Source organism: Balaenoptera acutorostrata, chromosome 4 (assembly GCF_949987535.1).
Source record: "Balaenoptera acutorostrata chromosome 4, mBalAcu1.1, whole genome shotgun sequence".
Lineage (NCBI taxonomy): Eukaryota > Metazoa > Chordata > Mammalia > Artiodactyla > Balaenopteridae > Balaenoptera > Balaenoptera acutorostrata.
This window is the reverse complement of record NC_080067.1, coordinates 40,089,010-40,109,992: the sequence shown is the minus strand read 5'-3', so window position 1 is coordinate 40,109,992 and position 20,983 is coordinate 40,089,010. Positions and strand designations below refer to the sequence as shown.

At 38.5% G+C, this 20,983-nt stretch overlaps 1 protein-coding gene across 4 annotated transcripts in view; it reads right to left on the bottom strand.

Annotated features, from left to right (window-relative positions):
- MME (membrane metalloendopeptidase) overlaps positions 1 to 20,983 on the bottom strand; it is a 92,129-nt gene that overhangs the window by 41,370 nt on the left and 29,776 nt on the right. For all 4 annotated transcript variants that reach the window (XM_057545997.1, XM_007164810.3, XM_007164808.2 and 1 more), the window contains exons 4-12: positions 16,678 to 16,839; positions 15,631 to 15,711; positions 15,449 to 15,544; positions 15,215 to 15,330; positions 13,184 to 13,249; positions 4,856 to 4,990; positions 2,767 to 2,868; positions 939 to 1,075; positions 736 to 829 (exon numbers count right to left, since the gene is read on the bottom strand). In XM_057545997.1, coding sequence (XP_057401980.1) covers positions 736 to 829; positions 939 to 1,075; positions 2,767 to 2,868; positions 4,856 to 4,990; positions 13,184 to 13,249; positions 15,215 to 15,330; positions 15,449 to 15,544; positions 15,631 to 15,711; positions 16,678 to 16,839 — 989 coding nt within the window. The remainder of the gene's footprint in view (positions 1 to 735; positions 830 to 938; positions 1,076 to 2,766; positions 2,869 to 4,855; positions 4,991 to 13,183; positions 13,250 to 15,214; positions 15,331 to 15,448; positions 15,545 to 15,630; positions 15,712 to 16,677; positions 16,840 to 20,983) is intronic.

Genomic DNA, 20,983 nt, shown 5'->3' with positions numbered 1-20,983 from the left:
AAGTTCCAGTACTTAGAAGAACTGCATGCATGTGTACAAATTTAAGAACCAATAAAGGGATTAACTTACGGAAGGGAAATTTAGCAAAACACCATTTTTACATTCTCTAATTTAAAAAATATGTCTACATTTTCTTTTAAAGGGTAAAAACTAAAAATTTCAATCAATCAGGGAGTTATTTCCTTTGCATGACACCAACCAATACATTTGTGAGAATTTCTCCTTCCTCAATCCCTCCTGCCCTCTCCCCTCACAATAGGACGAAAATGATGATTCTTTCAATAATGTAGGTCCAGTCTAATAAAAGGTCTTAAGGCTATCTCCAGGTAGGTATATTTTCAGGGGATTGTCCACATCAATGTGGTCCAACTGTCTGAATGTCTAGTATGTTACAAGCACCAGAAAAATCAAATTAATTGAGATAGATACCCCTGAAATCACTTTGAACACAACAAAAAACCAAGCTAGTATTCTTCCATGAACTGCTCAAATAACCAATACATGCCCTTCCCGGGCAATTCAATTACGGTGCCAGAGTAGACAATCATAGGACCACAGAGCACCCGAAAACTGGCTTTCCTAGGCAACGTGGCTTAAATACAGGCAACATACCCAGCATTTGGCATTTTGTCTCTTGGCAAAGTTTACCACTTCTAGTAATGTACATGGCAAGCCTTCATAACCATGGATCGCTTTATGCTTTAAGTCTTAAGAAAAGAGAGATTTTTTCTTCACCTTGCGGAAAGCATTTCTGGACTCCTTGTAGGTTCGGCTGAGGCTGCTTACAAGATCCATTATGAACCGCCAGGACATTAAATTTTGAAGATCTCTGCATAAAAAAACCCACCACCCAGCAACAGAAAAGATGAGGCTGCAAAGCTTCTAAAGAGTGATATTAAATGTAAACTTTGGGGACATGGGCACTCGGACATACCTACCTGGCAGAATATTTGGTAAGAATGAGCTTAAGTTTGGTTAAATATTCTGGAGCATAAACAACCACATCTTCCTCATTTGGAATATTAATATTCACAGTTGACATGATTTCATTTGTGAAATTTGACCAGCTGAATGGCTGGAAAAAAGCAGGCACAAAACATTCAGTAATTATGGATTTCTCTTCTTGGTTCCAAGACTCAGTTATGGTTACAGGGTCAGACATGGTTACAGTGTCAGTTGCATCACTATATAATTATCACAATGGTCAGTTTGATATCTGTTTGGGATTTTTCTCTAATTGCTTCAGTCAATTTTTGAATAAAAATTAGATCTGTAGCATAATTATTTAAATAAAAGAATTAAACCAACCATTTAAGAGCAAAAGCAAAGCTTCTAAGTTTAGTGAACATATGCTAGAAATTAGGCTCAGTGTCAAATTCTTGGTCTAACCAATATGAAAGAAAAAGAGAAAGAAAAAGAAAAAGAAAAAGAAATTTAGCTGTAAACATAAAGTTTCCTAGGTTTATGCAAAAATTTAAATGGGTATAAAATGTTTATCTCTTAAAAGTAGATATTAATAAACAATCCATTTGAACACAGTAATACATCTCAGTGGAGCTCGTGTTGTAAATGAAAGCACACTGCTGTCCTAGCAGAGGTATAGTAGATGTATAGATACAACACAGATGGTCCAATGAAGATGAACAAAATGTACTTTAAGCTATCAATATCAGGTCTACAGGCATGCAGTTCTCACACTTCAGAAGCTGGGTTTGGAGTTGCCAGAAGATGGAGTCTTATCTATTATTCTTTAAATGGGAATTGTGGTTATTCAACCACCAATGGATATAAGAAAAAACAGCAGAAGTGGAGATTATGCAGATCTTGCTGAAATGCCACATTTCAATGTTTGAGAATGTTTAAGATTACCAATATCTTAGGCTCTATCATTTTATATATATATGCCTAGAAGTATATAAATACACTGATCACTTACTAAGTATGAGATACTACGTGCTTTTCTTGATTTCCTTTGGCAGTCTGGACCATTATTTCAAAACATTTATTGAACACTTATTATATTAAAAAGCTCTATGTAAGAAATTCCTAACTCAGTAGGTTATGCCTTTAAAAAGTCCTTGTTTTCAGCAATTAGTGCCAAAGAGAATTCCATCACTGAATGTGGTGGTTTGTAGATTTTTCCATGAATGTTGCTTCATTACCTGATTGTGTGCATCAACTAATACATAGAATACATGCATAGCCTTAAAAGAGATTATTAGATACTAGCTAAGGAATTACAACTAAGCAAAAAGATATCAATTGATGTTTATAAATGGAATCTATAGATTTTTCTGTTTCTTGTGTTCTATTTCTCCATTCTTGCTCTGAACACCTCCATAGATGGCCTTGATGAGAACATGGCAAGTTCTATGAATAAATTATCCTTTTTCAGAGTTAAAAAGAAATCTGGTACTTATATTATTTGACTGTCCAAGTCCAATGGCTATATAATGGTCTTTCAGAAGGATTTTTGCTTTTAATGTTTCCAAACCCTTTTCTATGATAATTTCTAATATTATTACATAGTTGCCTTGAAAGGACTTTTACCTTTGAAATTCACTCTAATTAAATATAAATATAATTATTTCAAATAGTTTTTTTTCAAGTCTTTTCATGAAGTCAAATGGTTGATGTCGTCTAAATTCGTTTTGATGTTCAATTTATTTCAATAAATAAAAAAATCATTACATTTTAACAAACTGCATTTTAATATTATAATTTTAGAAATGGCACAATAAGAGAGTACATAAAACTGCTACTTACCTTCCCACTGATCTCTAGTGAAAAGTTATTTTGGATCTGGGCTAATGTCATTTTGTTATAAAGAAGCATTGGATCATTTCGATCTTCAGATTTAGTTGTAGCCTATGGATTTAATTTCTTATCATTATTTTGGATCAAGAACTCTTTAGAAAAATATAACTATATACAAGGGAAAAAGAAATATGGCATAGGTACAACATAATTATATTTAAGTTCTATTCTGTATTTGTGTTATAATTTATTTTGTCCTATCAAGAAGAAAAGAGAAATATAAGAGATTTTAAGTATATTCAGTAACAATTATCAAGATTTGGCTACAGTGTCAAGTATAAAATTTTTTAAAAATCTTTTTATATTTTCATAACTGCCAAACCACATCAGCAATATTTACAGGCCTCTTTCCTTCTATGGCTAAATGGGCAGCTCAGTTGTGTCTGTGGTTATTTCATATGATAATGACTTTCTTGAATATAGTCATTTCCAGTTTATCTCTCAAATACTCTTTCTCTCACCTACCACCATTCAGTGTCCCAGTTAAAATTCAGACAGGAAAAAGAGTAGAAAAAAGCACAATGATTTCTACAAGAATTTAAAGCAAGTAAAATTGAGAAAATTCCTAGTACATAACACAGGTAGGTGGCAAATTATCTGAAGAGAGTTCTAGCATCTACTTTTGTGACTGTCCGCTCATCTGGCCTAACGAGTTCAGTGTTATCAACAGCATCCAGTATTATTTTTTTCATTGAATCAAAAAAGAAAATTTCAATAACAACTGCCCAACTAGTGGTTGAAAGGAGTAAAAGCAATTTTAAGCAAAAAGAAACAAAATGTAAAAATGGGAATTATTTCTCAAGTGACAACGGCTCCAATTTCCCCTTTAGGTCACTTATTTATTCATTTAAAAACTATGTTTGTAACATCTGCATGCAATAACGTGCTGGACACTGTTAGAGACACATAGGAGATTCAGGGAGGACTGAGACCCCACTACAATCTCAGAGTGTCAGAGGGGAGAGAAAATGTAGACACAAAGAATTCTGAGGTAAGATACAACTACTACAGAAGCTGAGGCTGATCAAGGGAGAACACGGTCTTGGAAGGTGCCAGAGGTAAAAACCCAGGGTAATAAACTGTTCTCTAAAAATTCTGTTTCCAACACTGAACCACATGTAACCCATCAAGCTGCCATTCATCCAGCTGCAGCTCCAAGCAAAGTTTGGTTCTGATTCTAGACTTTCAGTTTCATGTAGCCCCAGGAAAGCCAAAATTGCCCTCAAAGATCTTCAGTCTTCAAGATTCTGATGGTAAAGTGACAAGCAGACCGGGATTTAGGAGTGCAGGTTGCTGTTTACAATGTCAGAGAGCTCTGTGGATCCTAGACTGAAACTGACCGTGAGTTCAATCAATAACCTGGATGCTGTTTACAGAGTTCACTCGCTTGAGACTGCAGACCCCGTCAGAGGAACTTCAGACAAGAATGTGCCAACTCAGACTCTAAGGATTGACCTGGAACTAGAGGAAACTCAGGAACACACCCCTTGGGCTTTGCTGATAAACTCCTCCTCTTGGATCTCCCCTGAGCTAATAAGCAGCCTGACAGTCTGAACTCAGTGATATCGTACTGTAGTGTGGCCATGTTCAGAGGCTAATACTTCTTAGCAAAGGGATAGAGACAATTTCTGTGGTCACCTTAAACTTTAAAATAAAATAAAGTAAAATTGTACATATCAAAACTAAAACAGCTTTGCTGAATAGCTAGCAATCAAGTGTGTCCTGATCTCAAGGGCATCTCAACAACAGTTTGACTGTAAATAGTTAGGATATTGATGTAATCCACTTATAATAGGTCATTAAGTACATCTAGTTTAATATTTGTCAAATTAAGTATGTCTCTTGGATGTCTGGAACCTGGTTTACTGTAAAATTCCAGTTTTAAAGGTCCTCTTGAAGTTAATGATCCATTACCGAGCTATGCATTTTTATCACTTAGTTAAGGAGATGTACCTTTTACCCTTAAAATACGATAGAGAAGAGAAAGAAATAAAAAGTGGTTGACATTGTTCAGTGTATCAGAGAAAATGTGTTTTACATTGGCAATTTCTTTTTCCAATTCCATAACTCTATTCATTTCCGAAGAAAGCTGTTTTTCATCGACAGGCAGTCCCTTTTCCTGACGAATCAATTTGGCCACAGAAATCATAAAATCCACATATGCTGTACAAGCCTGCAAGAAATAAATGACGGTACATTGCTGAAGAACCTTCTAAATATTCATCACGGCGCTTTAACTTAAAACTTATTTTCAATTCAGTATTAATTTTTGGTGACAGATAAAGCACAACAAAATAGAAATCCATTCTTGAATCCTAAAAGAAATGACCTGTACAGATTCTCAGAAAGTCAATGTGTCTTTGAATTATAGCAGAACAATAAAGGATCACTCTGAAAGTACTAAGTAACTTATAACCATTTGGTTACGGAGATTTTATAACTTTCAACTTTTAATCAAACTAAATTGCTTTAATAAGAATGCAGATGCAAAACATTTGGTAAGCAATAACCTAGTATTTTTTTCTTAAATAATAATAAATTATTTTGCCAAATTTCCTTTTATCAGGTTTTCTCTGCACACATATATATATTTTTTCAACTATCCATGAAGAGATGGCCACAAACATATTACATTATCAGGACATCTTTTATTTGTCTTCTCTGGCCAAGCAGTATTTTTTTTTTTTTTTAAAATGAGAATGTGTTCTCATGAGCTCCTCCAACACAAATCTGTGGGTTTTAGTTAATTCCAAAGCTGGCTGTCATTACTGTGAAATTTCTAAGATACCATAGAGTTGAATATCAGCTTTCTTCTAAGAACTCAAATTCTTTCCATTTTATCTTCACACACATTTTAACTTCATGAAGATAAGCTATAAACTAGTTTTATTATTGACCTTTTATAGAATATATAAATACCTTATTCGAGTTCAGAGTGGCACTGAACCCAGGAAATTTAATACCACTTTCATAACATTGCTATTTAGCTATTATTTTCTATCAGCAGTTAAAATAAATTATGATCCCGCCACATTCAAATTTATTCAAAACTCAAGTCCCAGCACCAGTTTGGCGACACGCAGGCGACCACAATTAGGAAAGCCATACCACACAAGTTTGGAGTCAATGGGTAGTTCTATGCTTCAAAGACTTGTCCACACAGGGTAAATATGAAGGAAAGCTGTAGAGTGCTTAACAATTCCACACTTTCAAGGGGCTTTTACAACCTACTAATTGATTATCAGTGAAAGGGGTACCCTTCTAGTCACTGTGAGTGCAAAGGCACATCTAAATTCACAGTGACTGGGCTTCCCTGGTGGCGCAGTGGTTGAGAATCTGCCTGCCAGTGCAGGGGACACGGGTTCCAGCCCCGGTCTGGGAGGATCCCATATGCCGCGGAGCAGCTGGGCCCGTGAGCCACAACTACTGAGCCTGCGCGTCTGGAGCCTGTGCTCCGCAACGAGAGAGGCCGCGATAGTGAGAGGCCCGCGCACTGCGATGAAGAGTGGCCCCCACTTGCTGCAACTAGAGAAAGCCCTCGCACAGAAACGAAGACCCAACACAGCCATAAAAATAAAATAAATTCACAGTGACTCATTAAGAGGATCAAACATAAAACTTATAGGGAAATGAAAATATTTTATCAAGCAAGAACCTAAGCAAAATGTACAAAGTCATTATTAATTTCAAATTCAAGAGGACACCTTTAGATACTGGCATTCCATGACCTTTACTAAATGCTAAGTAAACAATTTCCCAGGGAGAGGGCTCTCTCTTTCAAGGATACGGAGCGATTGTGAGGCTGTCTCGCTGGCATCTCTATCCCTGGATCTGCTACTCAATAGAACAAACTATTTTTCAGCCATGTGTCTGTATTAAAAACCAAATCACTAAGGTAACAGGGATAAAAGGATGTTTTTATGCATATTCTTGCCAACTCCATTCTTTTCCTATTAAAAAGTAATCAGAATTCTTGTTTCACTTTGAAGAAAACAAATATGTCTGAGTTCATACCTCATGGGACCAACTATTCCAAAGTACAAGCATGCAGTGTTTTGAATTAACTGCATTTCAAATCATATAAATTCATCTGCATTCAGCAGGGTATTACTACTGCCTACGAAGGAAATGGTAATTTAAATTTTCCAGTATCAATCTACTGAGATTTTTTTTTACTCTATGGGATGCTTTTTCATTAATGAGGTGAGAAAAACAATAATGAGTGTTCTCCTCCATTTCGTTGACTCTGCAAACTGGTTTTACTCCAGTATCTTTATCCTTACAGATCTATTTAAAGACTATAGAATTTGGCACGCAGAAGAACTTTGGAAAATGCTTCTAGTCTTCTGAGCTGGTAAAGTTTCCCAGAAAACTGGAAGCATATTATACCATGAACTTCTGAGATGCGTGAATATTTAATACACTTACATGGAATACACTACTTCCTTTAATGAGCTCCACTACCTGGCAACCTATTACAATGTGACTGATTAAAACATGTCTTAGTATCTTGATTATCTTTCCTGGCTTCCAAATTTATCTAGTAGCTGTCAGAACCCAGGCTTACTGCTGCTGTTAAATCCTTTCTACAAGATATGATTCTACCTTAAGGTACTGATTTTCTTCCTTGAGATACTTCTAGATTTGTAAAATGCCAAATGATAGCAATTGTCATAATTTGGGGAGAAAGTAATCAACACATATTTTAACATTTAAAAAGTACATTGGCCAGGATATTTTTAAAATCAGATGTCACTTTTTCTTTTCTGTCGCTAAGAGAGCAACTAGTTATTACGACAAGGGTCAGAGGCAGCTACCTTTTTCGACAGTCATAAGGTAGCCTAGTTGAAGCTTTGATACAGTGAATCCTTTATGTGATAAAACAAAAACAAATGAAAAAAACCCAAAAACCTAAATGTCTATGTAGTCCTTCCTTTAAAAATAAAACACTGTAAATCCTAATGCTTATAATAGCAGGTTCAAAGATGCTAATTGGTTTTAAATGGTTGGGTAAAATCCCTAATTGCAGTTTTGTGAGCTTTTAAATTACACACTATTGGTGAGATGATATTTACCAATACCCAACACCATGAATTGTTACTCTAATTAGGACTATCTTCATATTTCAGGACCAGGCAATAATATTTATATATTGGCTCTGTTCAGAAATTGGACTTCTCCTGCTTAGAAAAAAGCTGATATTTGTTAGAGTTGCCAAAGAGCAAGAGAGCGATGCCATTCCACTATTGTCCTTCACACTTGGTATCTTTGTTAATAAGTAACAGCAAGTCCCAAGGAGGAACAGATAGCTCTCTGGACCGGTTGGCTGGTATTTGTGCACCTTGGTGTGCCAACAACTATGGACCAGGGGTTTCACTTTGAAAGATTCTGTTCCGGGACACCTAGCTCTTACCAATTTTCTGCGCTTCCCTTTCCAAGACATAATGTGGAGCATGAGGTGACTGAAAAGTCACAGAACTGTCTTATTCCTAAGCCACTGATGCGGGTGGTGTTATTTAATAGTGTTACACAGAAAAGTTTCCTGAGGGAACACACAGGGGCCCCCAGCAGGAGAGAGATGTTTCCTCTCAGAAGGCTTGGAAGTTTTTGCCACTTGAAGCAGCATGTCAGGGATCATGCAGCTGCCAGAACACAGAGGCTTACTCCCCAAAGATGGGCACAGACAGAGAGAATCACGCAGCCATTCCTGGGGACAGGAAGTGAGAAACAGCCCCCCAGTCCTAGCAGGGCTCTGGAGCAGGAGAAACACAGGATACAAGAGGATCCACTATGGACCAGCATGGGGACTGTTGGGGGCTTTCATCAAGTTATTAATGAGAGAGCCTGCAGATACATATGAGAGAACTTATTGGGTAACTTCTAAGATTTGTTGCATATATTTGGGAAGGTGCATGTAGTTCTTTTTACAAACTGAGTTCAGTTGATCTAAAAAATTTCTTTTGTCATATCCAGGAAGTCCCACGTTCAAAAGCTCCTTTATGTTTTGTGGACTGGGTGAAACCTCCTGTCTATTAGTCACCTGGTGCCCAGAAAGTACAAAATGAGGTCAGCCGTTTCCTTTGCAGGATCCGTTTTATCAAGTCAACCAAGCAGCAGTCACAGCAATCTTTTTAAAAACCAAATCAAATCACGTCTAAATTATCCACCGACCGCTACCCCCAGTCATTCACCTTGTATCATATCATCCAGTTTTATTTCTTTTATAACACTATCTTCATTTATCTTATTTAATTTATTTACTTGTTTCTTTATCATCTGTCTCCTCCGATTAGAACATGAGTTCCATGTGAATAAGGACCATTTCTGCCTTGTTTCCTCGGTATCCTTACTGCCTAGAAAAGCATCTGTCACATAGTAGAAGCTCAATAAAAATAAAGTTAAATTGTAAGTATATTGAGTAAGTTTCCCTCACCTCCTATGTCATCAGGCTTCTAATGGCAGTCCAAGTCCGGAGCAGTTTCTCTGAGCTTGTATTTTGGGTAAGTGGGCAAACAAAATCCTCTATAGGTTTACCCTCATTTCCAATAACTGCTCATCTAAAGGACTGCAAAACTCAGCTTGTGCTCTTTCCAGAGCAGGTACAGCTTAGAGAATTTCCCTGGACTGTGTTTTATTTAGTACACAGGCCCCAGATCACCTCTTTTTGGCTTCTAACCATCCTGGCCATATTCCAAGTCCTCTATCTTCATCCCTGAAATATTTCCTTTTTTTTAAATGAACATCAAATTTTTCTAAGTGCTCTAAATTTCTTCATGACTCTGGCCTCCTCCTCCACCCCTGCCAGGCCCCATAGCATTATACTATATAGCTTCTAATCTCCAATTCCTTTGTTACCTCCTAGGGCTCTCATTTGCTAGATCAGTGGTTTTCTCACTTTTCTTTTAGCCCTGAAATGCTCTGTTCAAATAATGTTTTGTTAATGTATAAATAAGTAAAATGAATCTTGAAGAATGTAAACATGAAGGTGTGTCTACAGAGAGCACTGTCATTGGCACACACAAAGTGGTCCTTAGGTTCAGAAACCACTACCCTGGCTAATTCTACCTTTTCAGACACACACAGAACATAAACATATCTATAATCCAATTATGCTCAAATATTTTGGGTACCTAACCTGCAGATTCCTTATGAAGGAGGACAAGGCAGCAATCAGCCTTGAAAAGCTAAAGAGGTAGAGAAAGGGAAACTTTGAGACCAATTCCAATTCATCCCAATAGAGTTCAGAGACTCTTCTGGAGGTGGTGATTTTTCAAGAAAATTAAGGTTGTCATTCCTTTCAGTGAATCAGTAAGCAAGAGCTTTCTCACATGAAGTAGTTGGTTGGTTCCATTTTAAAATTCCATGAATGGGATGATTATTTTTTATGGGCAATATGTATCTTTCATATTGTTTTCCTAGCATAGAAATGTATACTCTTGTATGGGATAGAACTGTTTCACATCTCACTACTTCTGTCCTTTGAGGTAGCAATGTGTCATTAAGTGATCTCTTCAGATAATCAGAATACCTCAGAAATAAGGTTCTATCTCTTTAACAAGAGACATCCAGCATGAGTGGCTCCTTGATGAACCCATTTTGAGAACAGTTTCTTCTGCCACGACATTTAGGAAGTTCTATTTATTTCCTGGGAAAGGACACTTTACACAACAAGGTGCCACACAGATAAATCCCAATTTTTAAAATAAATGTATGTATTTGTTCAGTATTTATACAGATGGCTATGTGGCCTTCTGACTAATATTTGGCCTATAGAACACTGTGTTATTTTTTTTTAACATCTTTATTGGAGTATAATTGCTTTACAATGGTGTGTTAGTTTCTGCTGTATAACAAAGTGAATCAGCTATACATATACATATATCCCCATATCTCCTCCCTCTTGCGTCTCCCTCCCACCCTCCCTATTCCACCCCTCTAGGTGGTCACAAAGCACCAAGCTGATCTCCCTGTGCTATGTGGCTGCTTCCCACTAGCTATTTTACATTTGGTAGGAACACTGTATTATTAAATTTACATTATAAACTCCTGGAAAAAGAGTGTTTATGTAGTTTTGTTTGGCACCTTGTGTCATCCACATGAGCTGGCTTAATGCATAATTTTAAATGAGATTTGCTCTCCAGGTTTTTCTGTAGAAATAGCACCATCTAGAAGGAAAGATAGATTGGGAACCAGGAGACAGGATCATGATGAGGGGGGCTATAGTAGCTACAGAACTCTCTATTCTCTTTCCTCTTGGTGGAACTATCGATCAAGGGGTCTCCCCTCCTGAGCTGTAGAGATGGGTTGGCAGTACCAACTACCTAATCAGAGAGCCCAGTTCCCTGGACACAGTGATTGGTCAAGAGAAGGGCAGGTGGCTCAAGCAGGAACAATCAGAGCCCTTTCCTCAGAAACTGATAGGAATAAGAGAGACAGAATTTCTTTTTTCTGGATTGTAAGGCAGCCAGGGATCATCTCTGATGCTACAATGGAGAAAGCCTGCTAGAGAAGGACTCCAACACAGAAGAAAGTAGCAGGAAAAGAGGTAAGATGGTTCAGTTGAACCCCTGGAACCAACCATGCCTGATTCATCCCTAGAACTTTACATTTAGGTGTGACAAACAGAAAACATTTTTTTTTACAGAATTTAAGTTAGAGTAGGTTTCTATTGCTTACAATTAATGTTCCTGACACGTGGATCTTCTAATCCATGACTTAAGCAAATCATTTTACTTATTTGGGTCTCTGTTTTCTCATTTGTAAAATGAGGGGTTGAACTAAATTCTCTAATGTCCCATTTAGCTCTTAAAGTCTGTGCATAAGTAACCTTAACTAGTAAGAAAACATACCATTCTGCCATGTAAAAAATATAAGAATACATATCTTTGAGTTTCTATTGCCTTAAGGCCTGTTCTCTCTTTAGGAAGGAAAGTACAGAAAACAAAAAGGAATTGAGGTATTTAAGTTTAGAACAATAACCAGAGGAATACAATATGCATTTTTCAAAATATAATCTAATCTAAAATTAAAAAAAAAAAAACAGTCACAGGTTAAACAAAATGCTTCCATATGACCCAAGCCCATGAAAGACAGCTCTAGATTATGACATTTTCTTGATTATGAGATAGCATTGAATATAAAATGCACAAATACACTATCATCTTAACAACAGGATCCTTTCCAAAAGAAAAAACACAAAAAAGAAACTTTACCACATTAAATGTATACACTAACTGCTGGGTATACTTTAATATCAGGAATGTTAAAATACAAAAAAAAAAATACATCTTTTTAGGATTGGACAAATTTGCTATGTTTGTAGGACAAAATCCTAAATTTGAAAAACATCCTAGTTGATGACAATGAAAATGTAGTATAATGAGCCAGAATTCTTCAATCACCCTCAACTCTGCAATAGGAAGCAGCTAGACAGCTCATAAAGCCAATAGCTGCAACCCACACAATACCTGTAATGAACTCAAATATCCCACACCCATTTGACTGTCTGTGCTATTAACTGTGGACTTTTACAATATATCTTTTTCTTCATTTCAATGTTGTATAGCCACTCAAAAAGATACTTTACAATGAATTTATTCCATGCTATTTTGAACTTAATAATGAGGCAAAATGCACACTCAGTATAAACATATAAAGCTAATAATTTTAATTAAGAAGTAATTTCAGCCACACCACCATTGTGACCCATTAGAATAATCAAAGGTAAACTTAACTTACTTCTGAGCTACAAAATAAGGAGGAAAACATTTATGGAACCAACACCTTCCCCAAATACCTAATAATATATTACGCTGCTAAGTTTACCATCTATGGTTCCTTTATATCAAGAAGCAAAAGCACATCAACACCAGCCTGAGGGAGGCAAGGCTGTGAGGCAAAGAGAAGCAGTTCTGTGGGGTATGATGAATGTTAGAATCAGAAGGTGACTGCAAAGGTTTGTCTGAACCCAATGCCCCTATCTGGGTAGTCCTCTGAAAGTCAAATCAGAAGGCTCTAGAAGAGTGCTGCAGTGTATGATGTGTCTGATACTGGACCATTCCCTGGTCTTCACTGGCACTGACCTAGACCATGATTAATCTGTTCATTTTTTAAATGATCAAATTTATAGAGAAAATAAAACATTTAAAATTGACTTTTCAAAATGGGTCACGTGACTTAAGTACTAAGATCAAGACACGAACAAGGAATTTCAAGTTTCTTTGTTTCTTAGTTTAGAATATTCATTCAGTCAAAGGAAGCTCACTATTACATGTGATTTTCAGTATCTGCCTGAGTGAAGGACATAGAGGGTTAAGTTTAAATTCTGTAGTTTTTTATTTTGTTGGATTTTTGTTTTTGTTTTTACCTCTTTATATATTCCAGTGCATTCATAGTAGTCTCTGGAAGGCAGGCCAAGTCGAGGTTGGTCAATCTATACAAAAATATGCGAAGAAGAAAATAAAGTATTCAGTTGATATAGAACAGTTGGACAAATTACAAGCACGCCTATCTATGTATGAGCAAGATCCTAGTGTTCTTCTAGCAAATGTAAAATCGATAGCTAGTGGGAAGCAGCCGCATAGCACAGGGAGATCAGCTGGTGCTTTGTGACCACCTGGGGTGGGGGATAGGGAGGGTGGGAGGGAGGGAGACTCAAGAGGGAGGGGATATGGGGATATATGTATACATATAGCTGATTCACTTTGTTATAAAGCAGAAACTAACACACCATTGTAAAGCAATTATACTCCAATAAAGATGTTTAAAAAAAAATAAAGATCCTAGTGTTCTTGTTCTTTATAAGGGTAACAAGCAGACACTGAGTGAATACATAGTTAGGAAATGGTTTCCACACTACTCCTGCTTCCAAGTGTTAAACTGATGGGTAGCTAGATAATCTGGAAGTCTGTGCTGCAGATATCTGAGAAAAACCAAAGAAATCTTGAACAAAAAAAAAAAGCACACAGGGAAGGATTTTTAATGCATAATAAAGGGGGAGGTGAACAAATACATGTTAGAATCTAGGACTAGGGAGCATTATACTTTTACAGGACATTTTGGCTTCCTGAGATTCTAATATGCTCCCCTGAGGGACATTCTCTTCTACCCCCACCCTTAACTGGGACAGAAAAAAAAAAAAAGGTGGAAAACCTCTATGGTAACTCAAGAAATTCTAAGCTAGCAGAAATCTTGCCGGAGATTTTTTTGAGATCCTCTACCCTAAGGGGATAGAGGAGATTCCTCCTCGGTTCTCGCCAAAGCTGTCCTGCTCAGGACATCAGCAGACCCAGCTGCCAGCTGAGTGTGAGAAAGAGGCAACTCATCTCGGTTCTAGTATGCTCAGTCCACCTTGGATACCTAGCAAAAGCTTCTGGACGTACTCGCGGCTTTGGGAAGAGTCCCTCTTACGCGCCGCATGGTAAGATGGGTAAGGTAAACGAGCATTTATGGGTGAGAGTGAGAATCCTAGCAGCTGTAAAGAGCCAGGCCAATACAAAAGAAACAGAACCCAGAGGACTGGTAAGGAAAGAGCCAGAAGGCATCCCCACGGGCAGAGCCCTGCTCCTTCTCCAACCTCCTGACCCTCCTTAGGAAACCCCCTCATGGCGATCATGCAGGATACTGGCATTTGAGAGCCAAAGGAGAGAACGCAGGAAGAGAGAAAGGGGTCCACTGTAGGCAAGAGTTGGGTTCAATCTCTTTCATGATTTTAATACAAATGACCATAAAGATTTATGCAACAGTGACATAATTATGCTTCTGTGACCTGCAACTTTTGGTTAGTTTCTTTTACAGGAGACTAAATAAAAGCTCCCTAAATGTTTCACTCTATTCTGAACAAACTCGTTAAGTAAATCCTAGGTAAACCTAAATGAATGGCTTACACTTTAAAAAAAATCAAATAAAGCCATTTAAAAAGAATGGGATTCTGTTTACCTTAATTGAGAAAAAAGTACAGACTTTCTTTAGCAAGGACCAAAATTGTGTTAAAAATCCCATTTCTATGATCTTTTTGGAATCAATTAGGGATTTCTGATTTCTGACCTGTATTACTTATATAAACCAGACCATGTTCCTTTCATGAACATACAGAGAAATCAGGTGCTTTTTCTAAACAGGAGAGACCTGAAGTCTTTCCTTTCTTATCATTTGTTTTTATAAAGGGAGAGGTATCTAAAACAAAGGTAGCAGGAACGAGAGTTGAATGTCTAAAACACAGCATCAAGAAAACACTTTCAAAATTGGGAATCCAGGCATCTGTCCTTGAACTTATTACCACCTTGCTCATGCAATTCAAATGAGAATATGCATTATTTCTAAATATCAATAACAACAATGCGTGTGGAAGTTTTACTGCAACTTCAAGTAACTTTGGCTGTCGGCCACACAAACTTACATGAATTACATGGTTCGTAGAGTTTTTATCATCAGTGCCAACAAAAAAATTAATAATGACTTTTTTCCCATATTTAGAATTCAGCTGTGCAATAGATTTCTCAGCTGTCCAAGAACCTAAAGCAATGAAAGGTGAAGTATATCATTAGATGCTTTAGTGCATTGATATGATACTATAATAATAACAGATTTTATATGGAAATAATTTTTTTTAAAAGAAGGAAAATTGCCTTACCATATGTTTGCTCCCAGTTTTCTGTCACCACTGGCCAATCATATATATCTGGTAACAGTCTGAGTAGAGGATCTCCGCCTCTGCTATCAATAGCAGCTTTTGAAAATAATGAATATAAATATATTATGAAGACTATGCATATTTTGGCATACTCCTAATAAAATAAAATACAGAGCACTTACATTCATTTATACAAGATCTATACAATGTTTTTGCTTTCTGCACTGCTACTATATCTTCAGTTTTGGGTTCCTGAAGGACATCTGAAATAGGGTATTGATAAAACACATCAGTATAATTGCTTATTTGCAGCTGCAATTAACATTTTCAATGCAGGTTTGGTAAAAAAAAAAACTTTTGTACATATGTTCACACATCTCCCATTCCAAAACCCTATAGGAAAAACCAAACCCCTTACACCAGATCATTATTCCTGGTGCAGAACTGGGAGTTAGTTTCATTACCCAACTTAGATGAAAGTCTTTTTGACTAGATTAGCTTTTTTTTTTTTTTTTTGTGAACAGTGATGTGTACTGCTCTACCATAGAGAAGTTACTTTTTTTGAAATTGAGATTAAAAAGAAAACAAATACTACAGAGGAATTTGGAATTTAATATGATAGTCTTCTTGATGGTTGGAAAATAATTATCTTTGTGTGATTGTACTGTTCATGCTCCAGATGAAATGAATGTACTGTTCTTCTTGTTTGGATATTAGAAAATAGCAAAATTTTTTTTTACAAAGTAACTTCTAAAAGAGGAGAACAGAGAATGGAGGATAGCAAAGGACTAGACACTGCTTTCTCAGCTTCCCAGGGAGAGTGTCTTAACTGGGTTAGAACAGATATACCTACTCTGGGAAGGCAAATCTCAGTAACATCTCACAGTGACCTCAACACAGGGCCAGGGTAGAAAGAACATGCAGGTGGTGTTTACTGGCAATAATTTAATTTCTTCTGTAATAAAATGGCATAAAGATGCCATCTCCAGGGATAATAGAGCTTTATCGTGTGTACCTACAAATGAAAGCAGGAATGCTAAGAGATGCCAACATATCCATTTCAGCGTCTACCACCCTCAGAGTGACTCAGCGGTGGTCCCCAAAACTTGGAGGGATTATCGACTTTAATGTTTTGCGATACTCCCTGTAATCGCTAAGAGCTGTATCTTAAGAAATGGATATATTAAGAGAGAAATCTTTGATGCACAGACACAAACTCCACTACTAACCTTTCAAAATGACTTCCAATTCATCCCTTAGAATGTCAAAGTTACTGTAACGGGAGCTGGTCTCAGGAATGATGTTGCGCTTCAACCAGCCTCCGCAGGCGTATTTGAAAAAGTCTGTACAAGGCTCAGCGGCGGCATCCATGTTCTGGATCAGTCGAGCGGCTGAAAGACCACAGAAAGGATGAGATAACATGGAGGGTGTATTCTTGTAAGTTTGGAAGGGGAAAAAAGAGACACATTGCTTCTTTATGATCTAGTCAACCAGACTGATGCTCCTCTTTTTACTTGTGTAACTGTGGATTCAGGTAGAATGATGAATATTATCTGTGTATAGTCCTCCTTCCTTTACTGTAGTTGGTTGGTTTTATTCTTGAGACGTCTGGGTCCTCCTATCCTGTATCTCACCCCCTCCTTTAAATAACTGAGGTTCTTGCTCGTTCCTATCTCAGATGAAAAAATGAATGCAGGTCTGCCTTAGCCGTCCTGGGCCTGGAGTCACTCTTCACTCTGATAACTTTGGCTGTTGACTCCGCTCTTCAAGGTGCTGTGACCTTTGAATGTCTGGGAGGCTGGCTCCAAGGCATGTGGGATTGTTAATGGATTTTATCATTTTAGTAAAGATCTGAAACTACAGTTATTGCTTCTTGTACTTCGCTTACAAAATTTTTGCAATTCACATTTGATATCCGCTCTGCATTTGTCTATGTAGAGTCTGTCATTATAAGATTAGCTGTAAGCTTGTTAGTTTTTCTTATGTCCACTATTTTATCTTTGAGATTTATGATGAAAGTGCAAATCAACCAACACTGAGTATTTACAGTGTGCAAAACACTGACTGTGATGGGTGTGGCAATTGATAGAAAGATGTATAAAATTTTCATAAAGTATTACCACTGAAGAGAAGAATATTACGTACAGGAGGCTCAATGCCCACAATTTCTACACCTGGAATAGTGAGGAAACCCTTCCACTGCCCTCCCCACGTTCTTTCTCATACAAGTTGAACTGTTTCGCAAGGAAAACAAAAGAGCAATTGAGAATTCATCTGCATCAAGAGAGTATAAATTCTCAAATGAGCTTCTGAAAATACTTCACTTTCTGAATAAATAAGTTAATTAAACACTTTTAAGGACTGCTGAGCTCTGTGGATTTTTCCAACTTGGAATGGTAAATCTCTCTTTCAGCTGAGCCTCAAGCCCCCGCTTCTAAACGCTTCTGGACACGTTTGCCTGGCTGTCATCTCAGGTTCCATCTCTTTAAGACTAAACTCTCTGGGTTGCCTCCAAACCAGTCCTCTCTGGACGTTTATACTTTGGTCTACAGCACAATCGTTATCACAGCCTTCCATGTTTGAAATCTCGAGTAAAATTCTGTATTTCTTGCTCTCCCTTGGGCTTATCAGTAACTCTTTGCCTCTTTTCTATACTCTTTAGATGATCAGTGTTAACCTACTTTACATCTTCATCCCTTCTGACCAGAACTCACCTAACTACTCCTCTTGCTAGTATTATCTCCCTACTTTTATACATATGTCACGTATCTTTCACAGATTAAACTTCACCAGATACCCTTTTGCTCTGGCCACTCCCTTGCTCAAAAATGTCAGTGGCTTGACGTTGCCCAGGTTAAATTACAAACTCTTTAACTTGGCTAATCAAAAGTCTCTACCTTATCTTTTTTTTCCTCTCTGAGTTTTCATACAAACTCTGCTCCAGCCAGATGGGCTAACTCCAAGTGTCACAAACACTCCTGTGCTTCTCTACCTCGTGCCTTTGTTTCTCTCCCCCTCACCCCACCCTTTTAACTCCTCCTCCCATTCTTTCCAAATTCTACCCACTATTCAAGGTTCAGCTTATGTCCCATCTCTTCCTGAAGCTCCCATGACTCCAAACTTTAGGGAAGATTTCTTTCTCTGAACTCCTGAGAGCTCACTGCCTCACTCGGTCTTAAAAGAGGCTTTAGATGAGGCTACTTTGAATTTCTCAGGTGAATACCTACTGTGTCTTCCTAACCATTCTGTTGATGAACTTAACCTCTTTGTAATTCCATCACCTAGCACTTCAGTAAAAGTCATGCAGTTAAGTTTATGTGTGATGACATTACTGAATCATCAGTGAGTCCTCTTCTTTCCTCCTCCTACACGTCCCCCTCCCCAGCTCCTGCAGGTCAGACCAGTTCGCATTTCACAGCCTCCAGAGCCCATCCCATCCTTCCAGGTCCCAGTTTCTATTCTTTCTTGGGCCCTCCTCTCTCAGGCTCTATTCATGCCCTTTCAACCAGACTCTGGCCCCAGGTCTCTCCCCACCCCATTCATCCTGTGTGTCAGTCAGATTCACATCGTCCTGTCATTTCAGCACACCATTTTCCACGCCAAAGTCTTCAATATAATCCTCTTGCATTCATAATAAAATCCAGATTCACAGCACATTCTAACCCTAATATACCTAGTGAAGCTTCTCTCACTGCTTTCTAACGTGAGCCATCTGCCCCAATTAAATGAATGTATTCATTTTCTGCTATGAGACACCTTACAGTTCTCTGCTTCTGTAACTTTGACCATAATTCAGGCATATTCAAGGCCCAGTTCAAATTCTCCTTCTTCACGAAGGACCATCCTTACAAAGCCCATATCGGCTGACATCATATTCATTTTTTTGTTGGAAAATTCATTGTCTCTTCACCTGTACTGTGGTTCCTGAAAAGGAGGAGATGCATTTTCCAGTTTTCTCTCAGGGCCTAACGTTGTGCTCAGTAAAGACTTGTCAGTAAAAACTCTAACTTGAAACCTCAAGTAAAGATTAAGAAATTGACCTTAAAAAGGTAGAGAGGGGGCTTCCCTGGTGGCGCAGTGGTTGAGAATCTGCCTGCTAATGCAGGGGACACGGGTTCGAGCCCTGGTCTGGGAAGATCCCACATGCCGCGGAGCAGCTGGGCCCGTGAGCCACAGTTGCTGAGCCTGCGCGTCTGGAGCCTGTGCCCCGCGGCGGGAGGGGCCGCGATAGAGAAAGGCCCGCGCACCGCGATGAAGAGCGGTCCCCGCACCGCGATGAAGAGTGGCCCCCGCTTGCCACAACTGGAGAAAGCCCTCGCACGAACCGAAGACCCAACACAGCCAAAAATAAAAATAAAAATAAAATAAATAAATAAATAAATAAAAAGAAAATCCTTTAAAAAAAAAAAAAAAAAGGTAGAGAGGGCTTCCCTGGTGGCGCAGTGGTTGAGAGCCTGCCTGTCAATGCAGGGGACGCGGGTTCGAGCCCTGGTCTGGGAGGATCCCACATGCCGCGGAGCAACTAAGCCCGTGAGCCACAACTACTGAGCCTGCGCGTCTGGAGCCTGTGCTCCGCAACGGGAGAGGCCGCGACAGTGAGAGGCCTGCGCACCGCGATGAAGAGTGGCCCCCGCTCGCCGCAACTGGAGAAAGCCCTCGCACAGAAACGAAGACCCAACACAGCCATAAATAAATAAATAAATAAAATTTAAAAAAAAAAAAAAAAAAAAAAAGGTAGAGAGAACATGCAAATCCCTTGCACTTTGAAGGAAATGAAGATTTGATGACAGGGGAAGTAAAAATAAAGACCCTAAAGAATAGAAGATTATCCTGTAAAGTGAAAAACCAGAAAATCGGAGCCTGAAAGAACTGCTACATAAAGACATTCTAAGCACACATTTTTAGCAATTTTATATAACTCTTGTCTTTTTTTTTTTTTAATTTTTACTTTAAAAAAAATTTATTTATTATTTATTTTTGGCTGTGTTGGGTCTTCGTTTCTGTGCGAGGGCTTTCTCTAGTTGCGGCAAGTGGGGGCCACTCTTCATCGCGGTGCGCGGGCCTCTCACTATCGCGGCCTCTCTTGTTGCGGAGCACAGGCTCCAGACGCGCAGGCTCAGTAGTTGTGGCACACGGGCCTAGTTGCTCCGCGGCATGTGGGATCTTCCCAGACCAGGGCTCGAACCCATGTCCCCTGCATTGGCAGGCAGATTCTCAACCACTGCACTACCAGGGAAGCCCTAACTCTTGTCTTTTAACATACTTTTAAAAATGTAAGCTGAATGTCGTAAAGGCAACTGCCATTTTGGGAGCACTTCTATTTTCTTCTCTTCTCTGAGGAAATGGGTGGTTTATGTCCTAACACCACAAAGGGCCATAAACTCCTATTTGGGGGAGCAGCGAACAAGGAACGAGCAAGTAGAATGAACAGGGAGAGTAATGAACAAGTCTCACTGCCTCTCTGGAAGTACCACCTGCCTCGCCTGAGAAGGACGAGCAGTGGCTGCAGCTCCATGCTCATGAGCGCAAATCCAC